The sequence below is a fragment of the Tachysurus vachellii genome, chromosome 24, assembly GCF_030014155.1.
Source record: "Tachysurus vachellii isolate PV-2020 chromosome 24, HZAU_Pvac_v1, whole genome shotgun sequence".
Lineage (NCBI taxonomy): Eukaryota > Metazoa > Chordata > Actinopteri > Siluriformes > Bagridae > Tachysurus > Tachysurus vachellii.
In genome coordinates this window covers 8,031,759-8,051,044 of record NC_083483.1, presented here as the reverse complement: position 1 = coordinate 8,051,044, position 19,286 = coordinate 8,031,759, and the positions used below count along the sequence as shown (strand labels likewise).

The 19,286-nt window shown below is 35.8% G+C and overlaps 2 protein-coding genes across 2 annotated transcripts; one reads left to right on the top strand and one right to left on the bottom strand.

Annotated features, from left to right (window-relative positions):
* Positions 1 to 2,121: 2,121 nt before the first annotated feature.
* On the top strand, positions 2,122 to 6,191 carry LOC132839668 (inositol 1,4,5-trisphosphate receptor-interacting protein). Its single transcript, XM_060860774.1, has 2 exons — positions 2,122 to 2,239; positions 2,678 to 6,191. Exon 2 carries the CDS (start codon positions 2,679 to 2,681, stop codon positions 4,764 to 4,766), a length of 2,088 nt encoding a protein of 695 aa, XP_060716757.1. The 5' UTR covers positions 2,122 to 2,239; position 2,678; the 3' UTR covers positions 4,767 to 6,191.
* Positions 4,955 to 7,334, bottom strand: zp3c (zona pellucida glycoprotein 3c). The gene is made up of 8 exons (XM_060860775.1): positions 6,837 to 7,334; positions 6,619 to 6,731; positions 6,430 to 6,527; positions 5,844 to 6,018; positions 5,634 to 5,760; positions 5,421 to 5,509; positions 5,265 to 5,338; positions 4,955 to 5,157 (listed from the first exon to the last, which is right to left on the bottom strand). Exons 1-8 carry the CDS (start codon positions 7,332 to 7,334, stop codon positions 5,009 to 5,011), a joined length of 1,323 nt encoding a protein of 440 aa, XP_060716758.1. The 3' UTR covers positions 4,955 to 5,008.
* Between the last annotated feature and the right edge of the window lie 11,952 nt (positions 7,335 to 19,286).

Below are 19,286 nucleotides of genomic sequence, written 5' to 3'. Positions count from 1 at the left end.
TACTAATTTAAATTTTAGACATATGATTGGTGTTATTTTGTGTTCTATGCTCTTTTAGCTAGAAACGTCCTCTCATTTACATAGCTTAACATAACCACAGACGGGCCGTGTGGTCCTAGCCAAAGTCACTGCCTCACCCTATTCAAATCCTACAGTGCCGTGTCATCCTGTAAGAAGCCGCGATCACTGAAACACAGAGTAACGAAAGACAAAATGTGACACGAATCTCACACAGCAATTAGTAAAAAAAAAAACTGATTAGAAATATATGAATTATTTGTTACAAAAACAGCCTTCTTCCACCTTAGAAATATTGCCAAGCTAAGAATCATCCTGATTGTATCTGAGGCTGAGAAGCTAGTTCCTGCTTTCATGACCTCTAGACTGGACTATTGTAATACGTTACTAGGTGATTGTCCTGCATCTTTAATAAATAGGCTACAGTTAGTCCAAAATGCATCTGCCAGAATTCTCACCAGGACAAGAAAATATGATCATATAACACCAATTTTATCATCTCTACACTGACTACCTGTTAAGTTTAGAACTGATTACAAACTGCTGCTACTTACGTACAAGGCTCTTAATGGTTTAGCTCTCATGTATCTAACTAATCTTCTAACACACTACAATCCTTCACGCTCTCTGTGATCAGAAAACTCAGGACGTCTGGTAGGTCCCAGAATATCTGTCTACTAAAGGCGGTAGAGAGTTTTCATATTTAGCTCTCAAACTTTGGAGTAGTCTTCCTGATAGTGTTTGGGGCTCAGACACACTTTCCCAGTTTAAATGTAGATTAAAAACATATCTCTTTAGTCAGGCGTACACATACAGTAATACATCCTATAATCTTGTGCTTTAGTACATTCACATGATCATATAGTGCTTACTAATATTATGAACAGCAGCTACGCTAATTCCTCTCCACTGCTTCTCTTTTTCTACCCATCCCGAGATTGTACCAGCTCCAGTTGTGTTCCGTGTCATGAAGATTTTGGACCTTCATTGAGATGAGGCCAACCCTGTGAGGATCCGGAGGCACCTAGAGATGTACCAGCTCCAGTTGGACTCTGCTTCATGAAGTATTCGGACATTCTAAGAAGAGATGCCGACTACATGTGGCCTATGAGGACAACAACCTCCTCAGCAATACACAATTGTCAGACTGTATATTTATTATCACACCCTTTAGTGTCACCCAAATGAGGATGAGGTTCTCTTTTGTGTCTGGTTCCTCTCAAGGTTCCTTCCTCTTCCATCTAAGGGAGTTTTTCTTCACCACAGTCACCTCAGATTTGTTCATTGGAGATAAATACAAACACATTTAAATATGCCTAAAATTAATGTTGAATCTTTTATATTATAGAAATCTTTTGATAATATGAAACTTTTTTGTATTATGTTTGTTTTTTGTATGTTATGTGGCTTAGTGGTTAGCACGTTCGCCTCACACCTCCAGGTTCGGGGTTCGATTCCCGCCTCTGCCTTGTGTGTGTGGAGTTTGAATGTTTTCCCCGTGCCTCGGGGGTATCCTCCGGGTACTCCGGTTTCCTCCCCCGGTCCAAAGACATGCATGGTAGGTTGATTGGCATCTCTGGAAAATTGTCCCTAGTGTGTGATTGAGTGAATGAGAGTGTGTGTGTGTGCCCTGCAATGGGTTGGCACTCCGTCCAGGGTGTATCCTGCCTTGATGCCCGATGACGCCTGAGATAGGCACAGGCTCCCCGTGACCCGAGGTAGTTCGGATAAGCGGTAGAAAATGAATGAATGAATGAATGAATGCTCTGTAAAGCGCTAAACAAATTGGAATCGAATTGAATTGAATTTTTTCAACAACAAAAAAAAACATTACATTTCTTTCCTCCATCATTTTTTATTGCTTTAGATAATCTTTGTTTAAACCATTTTATTTGTACACTTAATACACATACATAATGTATAATGTCACTTCAGCCGAGACAATATATGTCATATATTCGATTTAGTCCTTTGCTCTTCACACAGCTCTACACTGGCCACTGCACAACACTGTGACCTTAAGCAGATTCTCTCTCACACCTCTGTGTAGAGTTTAACATATTTCAAACAGGAAAGAGTCACACATGGGCAGAACGGAAATGTGCACTCAAAGTCTCAGTGTGTCTCAACATCCTCTACAGAAAGAGGCGAAAGGGTTTAGAATCCTGCAGTCAACGGCTACTAATTTGATGCTGAAATATTATTACTCTTGGTAACACAGGTAGGTGGATTAAAATATAATCTTTTATTTGAATTTAAAAAAATGGACTAAAATGATGAAAATGCATCATGAGAAAAAAAGGAAGCTACCTATCATTCTCAAAGCAGGAAGTACTATGAGATGGTGCGCTGTAAGATCTTATAGGTTAAATGAGCTAATCAAAAAGTTCCTGCAGTTAAACTTTATAAAATGAGACATAATAGAATCAATGTACTTCATCAGTATGTTAATCATTTTTTTTTTCATTCTTCTGATGGAATGATGGAAGCTACACTATACAATAAACTTACTAGTAAATTTTTTTTATTGTTAATAAGGATTACTTGTCTATCCTGTGTTTTCTCTTTTTTTCGTATTCACATTTGATTACTATTTTATTTTTTAAATGTTTCTGTAATATGATGAACGTGACAGAATAACTTCCTTATTTGTGCACAGGATGGAGGAAATGCTTCTGCGAGTGTGTGTGGTAATGGCCAGCCTGCTGTACATAAAGGACCGCACTGTCTTTCAGGAGCAGGAGGAAAAGGTCCTCATAGACATGCAAGACAGGGAATATTTGCTGCGGAAGGAGGCAGCAAAGCTAGAGCAGGAAATGCACCAGGTGACCACAGGGCTGCCACATTCAAATCAGGAAGTGTTGCAAAGTCATGGCAGATTGATAAATGCAGAGGGGGAGGATTCAGGTGCTCAAAAAGTCCTGGCAAATGACAAAATAGAAAATCCACACCACCACCAAATGAAGGACATTCAGGATGAAGGAGTTCCTCTAACTCATAACAACATGCCTCCAGAGTTACAACATGAAGTCAACATGCGTGAAAATTTCCCTTCAGAAGAAAGACCACAGCCAGAAATAATCTCCCAGAATGAAATTAATAACATTCTAGAGGATGACATGTCAGGGCACAAGAAAGACATTCAAGACAGTGGTCAGAAAATGGAAACAGTGAACAAAGAACAAATAAAAGACATTCAAGGAAAATCACCTTTAAATGGAGTAAAGGATAATGATCAGAAATCTTCCCAGGTAGATCAGGTGCAAGGAATGCGCAATCAAATGCCATCTGAAGGTGATGAACGTATGCTGGTTAATACAAATACAGAGGAATTAATCACTGCCTCAGATGAACAGTCAACAGAGATCTCCTACAACTGGTATTTATGGAAATTTCTTTCCCTTATATCTTTGATTCGCCTTCTCAGGAAATTCGTCAACAAAGGCTCACAAAGCTCAGGAACAATAATTCCCATCAAAAACAAGACTACATCTAGACCTACAGGCATATTGTCAAAAACATTTATCCCTGACCACCAAGTACTGAGCAGCTTTTATGACCAGTGTGTACGAGTCTCTCCTAGCACACGTGGACAAGTATGCGAGTTTGTTGAGGGTTTGGTTGATGACCTTTTGGAAGCTGCAAGAGATGCTAGCAATAAAAAAACTGACATGCAGATTGGGGACTTTATTGGTGTAGGAAGCTTATATGAGCTTTGGGCTACAGGCAAGACACTGGTGTGTGATTTGTATGTACCCATAACTGCACCAAGATCACACGGATTTGATGTTGAACTTTGGAAAGAGAAAGATGCTTCATTGCGGAGTTTCGGCAAAATCAAAATGGTGAAGGTTGAAAATACTTCAAACGGTTGCCCTTGCATGGATGGGAACCCTGATGACGAGGACATGTTATGTCTTCTTCATCCCCATAATGAGAGGAGTACGGTTATGATAAATGCTGTTGGTGGTCCACTATGCCAAGAAAATACACCATACCTTTCTAAAAAGCAAGTAGTGAGATGGTTCAGGTCAGTGATTTTAAAAACATGGCGAGAAATCAGTCACAAGTACGAATTTGAGCTAGGATTTTGCAGCCAGGTGGCTCCTGGGGCTTTGAGAGTTCGATTCAGATCAGGAAAGATTGTTCTGTTCAATATTACACCTGTGGTTCAGGTCAAAAATTCAGAAGTGTACTTACTCTCTTATCTTTCAACTAGTCCAAACATCTCAGACATTCATTGGCCCATTTCCTTTGCTAGTTATGAAAATGCCCTCCTTAAATACTTTAACAAAACTCTTCCTAACACTTCATGCCATATTTCATGTCTCCAAATCCTCTCATTTTTACACAAACAGCAAACTAGTATAACAGGGAAATGTGGGCTTACAAGTAATCACCTCAAGTCCACATTGCTGCATCTGTTGATGAACAAGCCCACAGAATGGGAACACGAGAAGCTAACTAGCAGGCTGACCGACATGCTCACATTTCTTGAGCAGAAGCTTCTAGCTAAAGACTTTCACCACGTTTTGGTTGGAAATGCTCTTGTTCCTATAGACATTGGGCTTCCTAAAGAATTTCAAACAGCAAAGCCAATTAACATTTTCCTGCCAATGGCTTTGGATGAAGAGTCTTACTTGAAAACAGTCCAACACTTTCAGGAATTAGTGAAAAATGCTCCTGTACTTGTCCAGGAGTACAGCTCAATAAAAAGATCAGGTAAGAGTGAAATAAGCAGAATATAATTGTTATGCAGAAGCAGTACCACTTCTGGAAGTGGTTGTACATAATCCATAAGAAATATTTAAGCACCATTAAGTAACAAGAATCCATGTGCATGTCTGTAGGCTTGTTAAATGTCTGACAAATTAAGTATTCTGTTCACCACAGCACCGCATTAAAATATTAAGACAGCAAGTCCACACCATTTCAGTTCATTTGAGTCCAGATTTATTATGGAACACAGTAAAATTCTAGCAATTCTGCATTATTGAGCAATGTCATCGAAGGTATCCCAAAACATCTCAAATCCTCCACGAGCCATGATGTCTTCTGGTACTTCTAAAGACTTTGTTGCAGGCTGGTCAGTCTTCTGCTTTTCAACCAGCCAGGCGTTGCTTGAGATCTTCATAGTCACTAGATCAAGATGTTAACACAAAAACTCAATTTCCTACTGATCACTTGGCAAAACTACACTTCCTTTGCAATGAAGTAGGGGAAAAAAACCAAGGACATTGGCTGACCTGAGGGTTCTGGAACAGGACAGGAAGAATCACAGCAAGCACAAACTGCATTCTCTCCATACAGCTCTGACCACCTAAAGCACAGTAGTGAATAAGCACATTTTATTTCTGCACAATAAGAGTACAGTTTCAGTAGTGCAACAACATGAATCTTACCCTTGTGTACCCGCATTGTACGAACAAGATTTTATGCTTGCAGTTGGTGCCTCATTTCCTACGGTCAAGTCACAATGGATGAACATTTCCTGAGAAAGTGAACACATTGGCAAATTAGCATAAAATCTGTTTACATGTACATGCTTTGGGCTCAAAGCAATTTCTCTATTCTTTAGATATTGGTAGAGTTGCTATTATGTGCATAGTATTTACATTCTTGTCTGCAGGCTGGGAGGCCATGTTCTTAAACATAAGGGCTCCAATAGAGAACCTTAATGTGGTCTTCTGGTCACTAGGGTAGAACTTGCTTTGTTGACTGATCTTACTGTCCACCATGCATCTGCACAAAAGCATTTTAAAAAACGATGCATTATACAAGGGACTGCAAATTAAAGCAAAGCCCAGAGTCAGCAAAAGCCATACCCATAGCTGTCAATCACAGTGTATTTAGGTGTAGCATCAGGGTTTGGAAAGGCAGAGACATAGCACTTATTCAAGTAGATCCTCTTCCCAGTAAGACTATCAGGAGCCTTCGCTTCAAAGTACATGGGTTGGCCAACTGTATAGCTCTGAACAGTGCTGTAAGGTTTCCAGGTGTCTGTAGAAAGAGATTCATTTAATTTTAGCAGCAAAGTGCAGGGTAGATCAAAATGGTCAGTTTTGAAAGTCAAGACAATGCACTCAACCATAAGATACAAAACATCCAGCCCAGTTTGGAGCTTCATAAAATGAAGCATCTTAGTGTTCAGATGCACTTAAATAAAACAAAAATCATTAAATGCACATTAAAAGTCATTGTCTGTTAGGAAAGACTAAAAGGTCAATTTTGGCAATATGGTCAAGATTGATTCTATTTATATATATATATATAAAAAAAAAAAAAAGGCGCTTTTAGTGATTCAGGTGGACAGCATGTATTCATGAACCCAAAAATATGCATCATCCCAACACAAGTTCTTTGCCAAGTGACATGAGCTTTGGATTTAGAAGCAAGTGTTTGAGCGCTTACCATCTACAGGTGTGAGGGAGACCACACCCTGTAAGCTCATGAAGACGGTTCCTGCTTCCACTTGAGGCTGATAACCAACACTGTAGGAACGGAAATGCCTAGAGGAGGGGGGGGGGGAATCACAATTTAGCCTTACAAGCAGCAAACAGTCAACTGTACATGAAAAATTAAAAAAGAAAAAGTTCCAACTTGTTGTAATAACACTCCAGCTGCACAGAAAATGGTAGCTCACGAATGACCAGGTCATCAGCCACAGGCTCATAGGACAAAGTGTTGGAATACAAAACACGGTTTTGGTTTTCCTGGGAAAAAAAAAAAAAAAAAAGAAAGTTGGAGAGAAATCAATTACAGAACCTACACACAAAAAAAGAAAAAGTATATATAGAAAACTTGATCAAAATACATACATGACGTTGTACATTGCAGCTGCTGATGGGATACAGGAAGTAGTAATACTCAGGTGTGTCTTTATTCACAAGACATGTTCCCACTTTCAGATATTTCTCAGCATTTGTATTAGTAAAAAGACTTTTCTGAACCCTCACATAAATTCGGTCAATGTGGCATAAAAGCTGTACACTTTTGGGCTGAGGTGTTAAGGGAGATTTTGTTACAGTAGAAGGCAGTAATATAGCTTTCATTTCTTTAGGTACAGCTCTGCGATTTCCGGCAGGAGAAAACATATTCTTACGCACAGCTGAGAAGTCAATTGGCTGAGACTCTGGTAGTTTCAAAGGTGGGCATGGAGTAACAGGACTCGGGGTTACTGGATCCATCCCCTTGTAATGTGGGAACATTTCCTCCACTTCAGGCCATGTGTCATCTGATGCAGTGTTAGTCACAAAAAATGAAGGACTCACCATGTAGCTCATCCCCACCAAGAGAACCACAACCTTCAGTAACATGTTCTCTTCCATGTCTAAAAGACCACCAGAATACCACTCAACCAGAGCTTAGGCTATTTATAACAGGTAGATAAGCAGCATAGGCTGATTGTGTTGTAATTGGGAATGTTCTACACCTGGTGTTAATTGGCTCATCTGATTTCTGATTGGCTGTAGAGGAACCTGTTCTACTATGCAAAGCATGACCTCTGCTGGTAAACATGCTGTTGTGCTGTGAGTGTGAGGTGTAGATAGATAGATAGATAGATAGATAGATAGATAGATAGATAGATAGATAGATAGATAGATAGATAGATAGATAGATAGATAGATAGATAGATAGATAGATAGATAGATAGATAGATAGATAGATAGATAGATAGATAGATAGATAGATAGATAGATAGATAGATAGATAGATAGATAGATAGATCTTTAATGTGATAGACATTACCTTTGCTAGATACTGAATGAGAACAAAAAAAAATTATGCTTCAGCAGTCAAGTGTTGACAGCACATTACATTTTAATATGTACATGTGCTAATAATAAGTGTAATAAGTGTAAAAGTTTAATATGTAATTACATTACATGTGCTGTCATATTTTAAGTGCAGATAGATAGATAGATAGATAGATAGATAGATAGATAGATAGATAGATAGATAGATAGATAGATAGATGCTGGCAGTCACACCAGCAGAAAGAGCAACCATTTCTTAAGGCAAATAGAGGTTTTCATTTCAGTCAGTGCAAAGACAATTCTTGTGTTTTTTTCTATTGATAAAATGTTCAAATAATGTTAAAGTGGTTATAAATTATAAAAAGGAAACAAGTAAAATGTAATTATGTACTGAATAAATGTAAATATTTGGGAACACCTGTGTGGTCTTGTTATAATATAAATTTAAGCAAAATTTCATGCAACAATGATTGATGATTCAATTCTATAAAAAAATATTATTTTTCCAATATATAAGGGACAATCCTAAGGCATTTAATCTCTCTCTCTCTCTCTCTCTCTCTCTCTCACACACACTCACACACACACACACTCACACACACACTCACACACACACACACACACACACACTACTTCCTGTCTGAGTGCCTGTCTTGGTACAGGGACTGTTATACACACTAGGGGGTGGCAAAAACAATGAATGGGTTTCTTTTTTTTTTCAGGACAGTTGAAAAGCAACACCTAATGACTTTAAAGATGTTATTTATGAAGCATCGGGTCAATAGATAGTTGCTTAGTTAGTTAATATCACGTCACAATACAGTATTCGTTTTTTGTTTTTTTTTTGCATAATTTTGCAAAAACAGTACATTGAGATTAATTATTTCTGTTTATTGAAATCAAAACATTTCATACAAATGTAACAGATAATAATGACGTAATTCTACAGCTGAAACATTTGATGACTTTAATTTACAGACAGGTTTACATGCCTAAAAGAACAACAATGTCTTTTGACTATCTTTAGCCTGGTTATAACATTAACATGAGCCTGCACAGGCGTAGATGTGGTGCGATTGGATGTGGTGCCAAATTGGTTCAACCAACTAACAACTGGTGTTAAGTGAAGTTCAGCTGTGACTTGTTTAATTTGGGTGTGAATCTCAGGCTGCAGTTAGGTGCTCAGATTTTTCATGTAGTCTGCTGTTGTTTACAGGTATGAGCCATTGGTAAGAGGCAGAAATTGGTCCCTATACTGTTAAGGAGTTACATAGGGTTATAATGGAGTCTGTCCGTGTTTTCTGGAAGACCTCCAGCTTATTTTTATGTTATCTTTTCACATACGGTCAGAGAATTTGCAGAAGATCACATGAATCATTGCCTGAGTCACTCAGATCTGAATGATTAATTGTGACTGCTGATTCAGATTCAGATTTATTATCATGTCCGTTTACACAGTTACTAAGTCTGATATAAAAAGTGAGAAATTCTTTTTCAGAGAACCAACAGCAGTCCAGTTATTAAATATATGTATCTGTAACTCTAAGTAGTGTAAGTACAGACAAATGTTAGTTTCATATGTAACTCTGGCTTAGTGATGCACAGATCACCAATAGAATCAGTGTGTAACACCTGAACAGCACATTGTGTGCATGTGCACACAGGTCAAGCTCTTCCAACAAGGCTATACAATGACACGTGATGCAGTACTCACTGTAAATATGCCAAAGCCATTGTAGGCTCTCGACAGCAAGAAACATCAGACATTATCCGTTCTGAGTTCAGAGAACAACAGTAACACGCATAGCGGTTAACTGGAGATGGGTCACAGGTGGAAAACATAGTGCTGAGGATCATAAGAAATATGAGGGCATAAGGAATATAAGTACTGTCTATATGCACATGATGAGGAGACATTCCTTACAGTGTCACATGTCACAGTAGCCAATCTACAGGTTATGACGATGTCCTCCACCCAGTGGGTTAATCCATTTGAAGGCTGCAATACCAATAGATTGCTTCACAATTTGGTTTATATATCCTTTGAGAGAAATCCAGGATTTAGCCACAAGGTCAATCCAGAATCATCTGACCACTGATACATAGATTGCACATCTCACATTTGGTGAAGTACAAGAAATCACCTTCAGGCCAGCCGTATGTACTGTATGTGTTCATAAGAAGGGTCAGTGGCACACATGACATCACATACACCTTTAGGGTAGTATTAGGGTAATAACTAAGTATTATGTTTAAAAGATATTGTGTATAAGCCTAAATTTATAACTTAACCACAGTGCATGCAGTCGTACATTATTTAATACCTTTGGGTTTCTTTTGTCATGCAAATCTGGTCACAGAAATTAAGTCACCAACATGTCCTGCTACATCACGTCTAATAAAGATCTTTAGTGATTTTTTTTCAGATGTTATAGAAGACACAGTTCACTGCAAGCTATGTTAATTAGGCTAATTCCACATAGGCTTATTTTATATTACGTAGACCTGTTCATTAAAAACAATTCATGCTAATATGGCATATAAGCCTTTCTTATGTCCTCTTCAGTGTTAATTGTTCTGCAACAAAAGTCTTCAATAAACACATTATAGTTTATACCGTTATATATTCTAGGGTTCAGTGTTTGCATTAATGCTTCCACCAGCTCAAGGTGGCTTTTAAATGCAATTTTACTGAGCAGTCGCATTAACATGTTATGTGATTAGCGACATCCTTAATGAATTAAAACTTCAAACTTCACATGCAGTATGAGTGTGTTTTGGTTTCTGCACTAACTTGCGTTTTTTGTTCCCTGACATATGCACATTTGTTTATATCTTTGTAATCAAATAAGTTGATCAGATGATAAATATCTTTTTTTAATTTCATTGGTTTACTGTAAAAGTGTGACATACTGTTATGTTTAAGATATATGGATGTCATATAGTATATGTTATTATATATGTTGAATGCACACACAGACAGATAAAGAGAGAGAGAGAGAGAGAGAGAGAGAGAGAGAGAGCTTTCCTGCAGCACTTGCCAGATGGTGGCTGGTTATGTGTGAACTTTAATGGGAGAAAGTAATGATCCCCCTGTCTCTGTGTCTACAGGGAGATTTATACACATATAGCCACACTGTCTCTTTACAGCTGCATATGATCCATCCATATCAAGTCTAAACATATACAGGCATGTTATCTTGGATTTTCTCCCAGTCACATAAAATAAAACACAAAAAGGCTGCAGGCTAAAAGACTTTATATTTCTTTCTTGCACATTTTTCAGGTAATTTTTCCTTAAAATGTTGCACTGGACAACTTCAGTTTGTTTAAATATCGTATTTGCACATAAATTTGGGTATATGAATAAATGACACAAATGTAGATTTTATTCTATGTGAGATTTGTGTTTTAGAGTTAAAGCCAGGTAATTGAGTATATTGACTTGTAACATTTGTATAAAAATATTTAGAAAAAAACGTTACTGTCTAACTGGTTTAGCAGAAAAAATATATCGACTCTGTTAATCGACTCTGTTAATATATGACTCTGTTATTTTCCACCATATTATTCATGTCATTGTAACAAAGTAAATTGCTATGTTGTGCCATATAACTATGTCTATAATGACATTTAATTTATCCTTAACTCCATCTTTAACCTCTGATCCATTATCCCTTAACCGCAATCTGCCATGCTGCGGAATTGACATTTACACAAAATCCCAGGAGTACAAAATGGCACACACAGTGCAATTTCAGCTAGTCATAATGTTTCAAATCTATTTATTCTAATGGAGACTCTTTTTACCAATGCACCTGATCTTAACAGATGTCAGCAGGCCAACAGAAAACATCCCCTTTACCTTCGGCATATTAGAAAAGCAACTAATCATATATTTGGATAGGATAGACCAGAATTTAGGCCTCATCAGCAATGGCACTGGTTAAAGTAGTAAATGACAAACTAATTACTTCAGATCAGGGTTGAGTCTCAGGATTTTGAAGTCATATATTATGGTATTTTCCTGGCAAGCTAAAAATTTTGTTGCCTTTCTTACATGATATTTGGTTATCACATTATAAATATAAATGGTGACTTTGCATATAAAAGCATAGTTTGGTGATCCACAGGGCTCTGTTCTATGTCCACTTTTTTTCTGTTTAAACACGGAATGAGGATTGATCTACAGTATGGGTTAAGTGTGTTTTTACTTTTTTTTTAATCTCATTTCATTGTACAGCACAGTATATGTAATGATAATAAAACTGCCTTCAACTTTGTAAATAGGAATTTTAGTATGGGTACGAGAGGTATGATTGCAGGAATCAAGTTCATTATCAGGCTAGATTGTCTTACGGTCTGAAGAAATCTCTAGTGACACTTGATTACATTTTTATTAATCAATAATTTAGTTTACGTGTGATTGCGTGAGTGAATGAGAGTGTGTTTGTGCCCTGCGATGGGTTGGCACTCCGTCCAGGGTGTATCCTGCCTTGATGCCCGATGATGCCTGAGATAGGCACAGGCTCCCCGTGACCCGAGGTAGTTCGGATAAGCGGTAGAAGATGAATGAATAATGAATGAATTTAGTTTACTGAAATTTAGCAGATATGAATTTCCAATTAGGACAGTTTTGTACTTCAGAAGTAGATGCCTGTTTAACTTTTACTTTCTTTTCTTTTTTTTAAACCAAGGAGCTGTCACCTAAAAAAAAACATAGAAAAATATCTCCATAAATCACCATGAGCAACCCATAACTTGTCTGTTTGCATAAAAATATGTGTAGCCTGTGGTTCTTTTTCTGTTTTCCAGGTGCATCCACATGCATGTTCGTGAAATCGTGAAATCTGACCACTTTTTATCCACTCAAAAGGCAAAAGTTGACCATTATTATTATTATTATTATTATTATTATTATTATTATTATTATTATTATTATTATTATTATTGCTGTTGTTGTTGTTGTTGTTGTTATTATTATTATTTTATCCCCCTGTGAGTTTAAACATTTTATAGATAATCTAATACCAGTTATTGTCTTTTCATTTCAAATTAAACACAGTAACATAGAACTTAACCTTTGTTGTTTTCTATATAGTTTTTCCTACAAAGCATTTTTGATTTTGATGAATGAGATCCACAGCCCTAGTATGGCATCTAGCTTGGCATCTAGCTCAAGTTTGTTATCTTTGTGGTCTTTTAAAAAAAAACTTTTGGCAAGCACCATGCATCAACACCTACGCTTGAAGAAGACTGCCTGAAGAAAGAAGCTTTGGGAGGTTGGGACATGCTGACTTCCCTGGCACTAGTGATTGGTTCTGTAATCCTGGCACAGCGTAAACATAATGTGTGGGGAGCAAAACATGAATCAGGTCCAAATACTTATTTTGGCACTTTCATAAATTACTGAAAAATTTTATATGAAGTGCACACATGCCAGTTTTCCCTTTGCAACATATAGCTACTGTATTTAATGTTTCTTAATCCTAGGAAATGGAATTGAGTGATCTTCAGCTGAACTGTTGGTGGTCTATTTGCAAAACTCTTAGGAAACACTGTTCCAATATCAAAAATAGCTTTTATACTTAATAACCAAACCCACAGACAAGATGTCGGAAAGGTGAAGGAAATAATTATATGGACACTTTTGTGTTTGTCCATATATATGTGTGTGTATATACGTAGTCATTTTACAAACATGTTTCATGACAAGTCTTATGTGTGTGTTTTTTTTTTTTTTTTTTAGTAGAGGAGTTTTGTGTAGATAGCAGTCCATTGCTTATTGCTGTCTATATAACTTTTGTTCCTGGTCTTCCTGCAAATAGCCATTTAATGAACTTTCCAGTTACACTGCTATGGTTTTATAGTGCTATAGTTACAAATACACACACACACACACATATACAAACACACACACTTACACACAATTAAGAACACACACACATACAAACACACACACACACACACACATATACAAACACACACACACACACATACTGTAAGAACACACACATACGAACACACACACAAACACATACACACACGTACACACACGAACACACACACAAACATACACATACGAATACGCACACATACGAACACACACATATACAAACACACACACTTACACACAATTAAGAACACACACATACGAACACACAAACACATACACACACACACACACGTACACACATACGAACACACACACATACACATACGAATACACACACACACATACACACACACATATGAACACACACACATACACATACGAATATGCACACATACGAAAACACACACACACATATACAAACACACACACTTACACACAATTAAGAACACACACATACAAACATCTATCTATATATCTATCTATGCGCTTTGTTTTCCTTTCTTAAAATAGGGCAAATGACTTAATGAAAGAATATTTTAGCTTGAAGTCTCTGGTTTTTAACATTTACGTTCTACGCAGCACACCTTTTATTCTTCATTTAAAAGAAAAACCCCTGCTCTTAAAATATGACAGCACATGCATGTAACATGCTGCCAACACTTGACTGCTGAAGCATAATATTTTTTTGTCCTCAGGCTAAAGGGGATTGCAGTTTTAAACGTACCTTTCATTTTACTCATTTTAATCCCCTGAACATTAAATGTAAAATTGTATGGTATGGATTATAATTATTTTACTTATAAAAGCATATTAGAGCATAAGACACATTCTAAGCCAGATTTTGTTAAATGTCTGTATATAGTTTTAAGACATTTCTTGTATATTAATGTACATGCTTCATCATGTATTTAAGAATCCTTTTTAAAATATATACATTATATATTGGACCCCGAGTTACATTTTCTGGCCTTTATTCATCCTGTAAGAATAGACTTTTTTAAACATATGTATATATTTTAATAGAACTTTGTACACAATAAAACTTTATATAACTCAAGAAACCAAGACAATTTTATATACATGTGTGACAGCAGGCGTGACAACAGAATATAAGAATAAATGATTTATTTTTTTCTGTCTTAAAGTAGAACAAATGATGAATTCTACCATGTTTTAACAAGCGAGTTAACTTTATTCCTGATAGTATAATGTAAAATATACCATCAGGTGTTTAGTCCTTGATTAATTTGTCTATTTACACCCTTTAGTGTCTTGGTATCATTGTGAAGTCTTACCATTTGTGTGAGTCATGGTTCCCTGTTGTTCCTTAATACATTTCCTGTGTCTATTTGTTGGATTAACCCAAAATAAACCACACATAAAGATTTTATGCACCTGATTCTTACCACAGAGTTTGTAAAACTTTATAGGAAATCAATAATAGCATCTCACAACAAACTGTGAATTACGTAAATTCTCAATGGATTAAAATGTAAAAGATTAATTCGATTTTATAGAATTACTGTAAGGCTGCAGTTTAATCTGGTTCATGTCACTCTATTTTACACTTTTTCCAACATGACAATTTCTACTCTGTACTATAAATAATAATAACTTATAATAATGTAAATATGAAAAGTTTCTGAGATATTCTCTGTCTCTTATTCACGCTCATGCTAACACACCTGACATCAGGATGCCAACAATTGGTGTCACCAGTGTCTTATACATACTGTATTTAATGCACCGCTAACCTCAAATACCTTCCTGTTGATGCCGAGGGTTTTGTATCATATTTTGGATGACGTATGAGGAATTTCGAGGGACATCATGATTTCTTTAAAATGGCTGAGAATAAAACTTTCCCACAAGCACTGCCAGTAAAATGTAAATTTAGAAACCATTATCGGATCTCCCTCTAAGAGAAGCTTTTTTGGTGCTTTATGTAGCTAGAAACATTTTATATACCTTTATAAATATAAATCTATGATTATTCAAAGAACCTGTCAAGAACCCTTGAAGGACTTTATTTTTATAAGAATGTACAATGTCATAATGATGACTAGTTTTATCCACATCTGTTATCAACATCTGCGAAAATTTGTTTTATGGATTTCTCTACAGTGCAGCAATGAACATTGTGATAATAAAAAAGAGTGAAATAGTTCAGTAGTTAACACTTATGATGATATTGTCATCGTCAAACACGTGACACTGAAAACTACCTCTATGTTCATTTAAATGCAGTCAAAAAGCACATAGTTTTTTTTTTCAATATTCTTAAGTGCCTATATTTATTTGGACACTAAATAAACTAAACTAAACTAAATACATGAATACATGCTGTGCCCAAATTCCTTGTCAAACCAAAACCCAGAAAAATTTATTAAAATGAAATTCTAAAATGATATTTTTTCACTCTCCAAAACAGTGATTATGTGATTAGTGAAAACTAGATTTTAGTTTCCAAGTTGTAATCGTTTTCTTCCATTCTAGACCACATGGTCCAGGTGTAGCTATAAACTACTACTACTACTACTACTACTACTACTACTACTAATAATAATAATAATAACTAAAATAACAACAACAACAACAACAACAATAATAATATTAATAATAACAATAATAACTAAAATAACTATAACAATAACAATAACAACAACAACAACAATAATAACAACAACAACAACAACAACAACAACAACAACAATAATAATAATAATAATAATAATAATAATAATAATACTAATAATGACAATAACTATAGTAATTATAATAATAATAAACATAAGGATAATAATAGAATAACAGAATATAAGTGTTTTGGGTCATGATTATGACTTTCTTACTGTACATGTATGAGTGAAATCAATGTAGAACTAAAAGTACTCTGCCTTGAGGGTCTTTCACACTTTCTCTCTCTCCTAAAGATGTTTGCCCCTCATCTTGTTCAAACTTGTACAGTTGTGCATGAGTCAGAGAGAAGCTCTCTGCAGTAAGGTCCCACATACCTGGTCTCTGTGTCACTGGGCCTGATCAGAACCGCATCCTGACTATATTACACGTTATCAGTACTGAGGATTCACAGGCACCTGCACACGACAACACAGCGTGAGACTTTTCTCCAGTCAGAGTTAAAAGGTGAGGATTTCAGCTACTACATATTTTTCTTTATTGTTCATTTTTCTACAAGGCTATGTTTTTGTTTTTGTCCATTTTTAAGATTTACAACAGTAGCTAATATATAACATTAATATGCATGTGCATGTGATTTAAATTGATTTGATTTTTATTTATTTTGCAGTGCAAGTAATATTAGTCCAATCAGGATATTAGATAAGCTTCATGTGTTATTACTCCTGTTTATGCTGCTCCTTATACTGTACATAAAGAACATCATGAGACATTTAATATTTAATGCCATTATGACATTTTACAATAATATTATTAATCAATACTGCTATTGTGTGTATAAGTATTAGTTATAGGTTCATAAAATGTAATCATGGAATATGACTCAATGGGTCTTTAACCATGTTTGAGTCTTCATTTGCAGTGAATAACAAAACTGACATAAACTGATGTGAATAACAAAACTGACGTAAAAAAAAAAAAAACATTTAAAGTAATTGTGTAGGTTTAGTTTTATTGGAGAAAAAAAACTTCAGGCATCTCGGTTTGTTCCTTTTGTTGGATTTATGTAGCTTCGAACTTCAAATCGGTCAAATTTAGAACTCTCAAGGGTTAAATATTAAAATTAAGTAGAAGGTGTTTGTCAGTTCTTTATACAGGCCATGGGACTAATCTGTGTGTATCAGTGCAGCCAAGAAGCAATTTATACGTTTATTCAACAGGAGAGATTTAAGTAATTACATTACTGTTATTTGTGGTCAGAAGACATTAATCACTGCTATTGTACCATGTTATAAGGAACATTTTCAAAGACTGTGGAACATCATATAATAATTTGCCTTAGGATACACACGCACACACACACACGCACACACACACACACACACACACACACACATACACACACACACACAGTGATGTCAGGAGATGTTAAAGTATATCAATATGCTTTCTGAGTCATTAGAATAATTTACTGGAAGTGAAATTTTAAAGAAAGAAAGAAAGAAAGAAAGAAAGAAAGAAAGAAAGAAAGAAAGAAAGAAAGAAAGAAAGAAAGAAAGAAAAACAAGACGTTCCATTTTGTATTTTGTGGATTCTAAGTGATAAAACTGTCTGCATCCAAACTAGTGGATGATTTTTAGGACAAAACTGTTAGAGTATTTTTATTTTTATCCTCTTTTGTTGTATGAGATTATCTCATGGTCTTATAACATGAATGATGTCATTGTTTGGTTTGTCTGTGGTACATTGTGCTGCCTGGGGGTTTGATCCCTTTACAGAGCTAATAAGCTATAAAAGGTTTTGGACACTGGAGGTTTGTTGTGTATGAACTGTTTATTACACTTGTGAGGATAAAACTGTGCTTGATGATTGAGATTTAGCCAGAAGTATTTCTTCATGTTTAAAGTTCAAATCAGGAACATTCAGCTAGTGCAAACCACACCCATACACAGGCGTGTGTGAAAGCTAGCAACAAGATGAAAAGCTTTTTTATATCCACCTGCAAATAGAAATGCCTCTGCTTAATGATTGGTGGTCCACACACACACACACACACACACACACACACACACACACACACAAACACACGCACACACACACACACACACACACATATACACACACACGCACACACACATACACATATGAACACACACATACACACACACATACAAACACATACACATATGAACACACATACAAACACACACACACATACACACTAACACACATACACACACTCACACACACTCACACACACACACACACATACACTCAAATACACATTTAGAGCCACAGAAACCAAATATAACTGACTGCAGCTGAAATATGAGAAGTTACGCCATACAGGTTTTGATGTATAAATCACTGACATGTACAATTACTCTTTCCATAATCAGGCTTGATTTACATTTATTCGTTTTATAAAGCTTTATTAATGTTTTAGTTTAATTCCTGATTTAATATGTTTACCTTATAAGAACCTTATTCAGTTCAGTTGACTCTTTACTACATTTAATAACCTACAAAAACCTCTATCTTGTTTATTCCTTAGTTATTAGGATTTAGTCAGCTTACATTATTGACCATTGTTAAAAAGCTGAATAGGATTTTAATAATACCATCTATCTATCTATCTATCTATCTATCTATCTATCTATCTATCTATCTATCTATCTATCTATCTATCTATCTATCTATCTATCTATCTATCTATCTATCTATCTATCTATCTATCTATCTATGTCTATTGTGTGACTTTAAGGATGTGATTCAAACCCAAAGAGATCCAGAAAGTTTAGTTTAGTTTTTGGACTATTATGTCGCCTGCCAGTTTAGTTGTGTACCTAGGTTCATTTTTTATAATTTATTTTAGATGAAAGTGTCTCGATCCCATTCCTGCCACACTATGACCATAATTATAACTCTAAATACAATCATTATTGAACTAATGTTGATCCTATTACAAGTTGAGAAGG

Excerpts from the sequence above, each read along its gene's own strand:
- LOC132839668 (XM_060860774.1), top strand. The coding sequence starts at position 2,679 with ATGGAGGAAATGCTTCTGCGAGTGTGTGTGGTAATGGCCAGCCTGCTG.
- zp3c (XM_060860775.1), bottom strand. The coding sequence starts at position 7,334 with ATGTTACTGAAGGTTGTGGTTCTCTTGGTGGGGATGAGCTACATGGTG. Across the intron at positions 5,761-5,843 it reads ACTGTGATTGACAGCTATGG|ATGCATGGTGGACAGTAAGA; the intron begins GTATGGCTTTTG and ends GCTTTTGTGCAG. Across the intron at positions 5,510-5,633 it reads CCCAGCCTGCAGACAAGAAT|GAAATGTTCATCCATTGTGA; the intron begins GTAAATACTATG and ends TCACTTTCTCAG.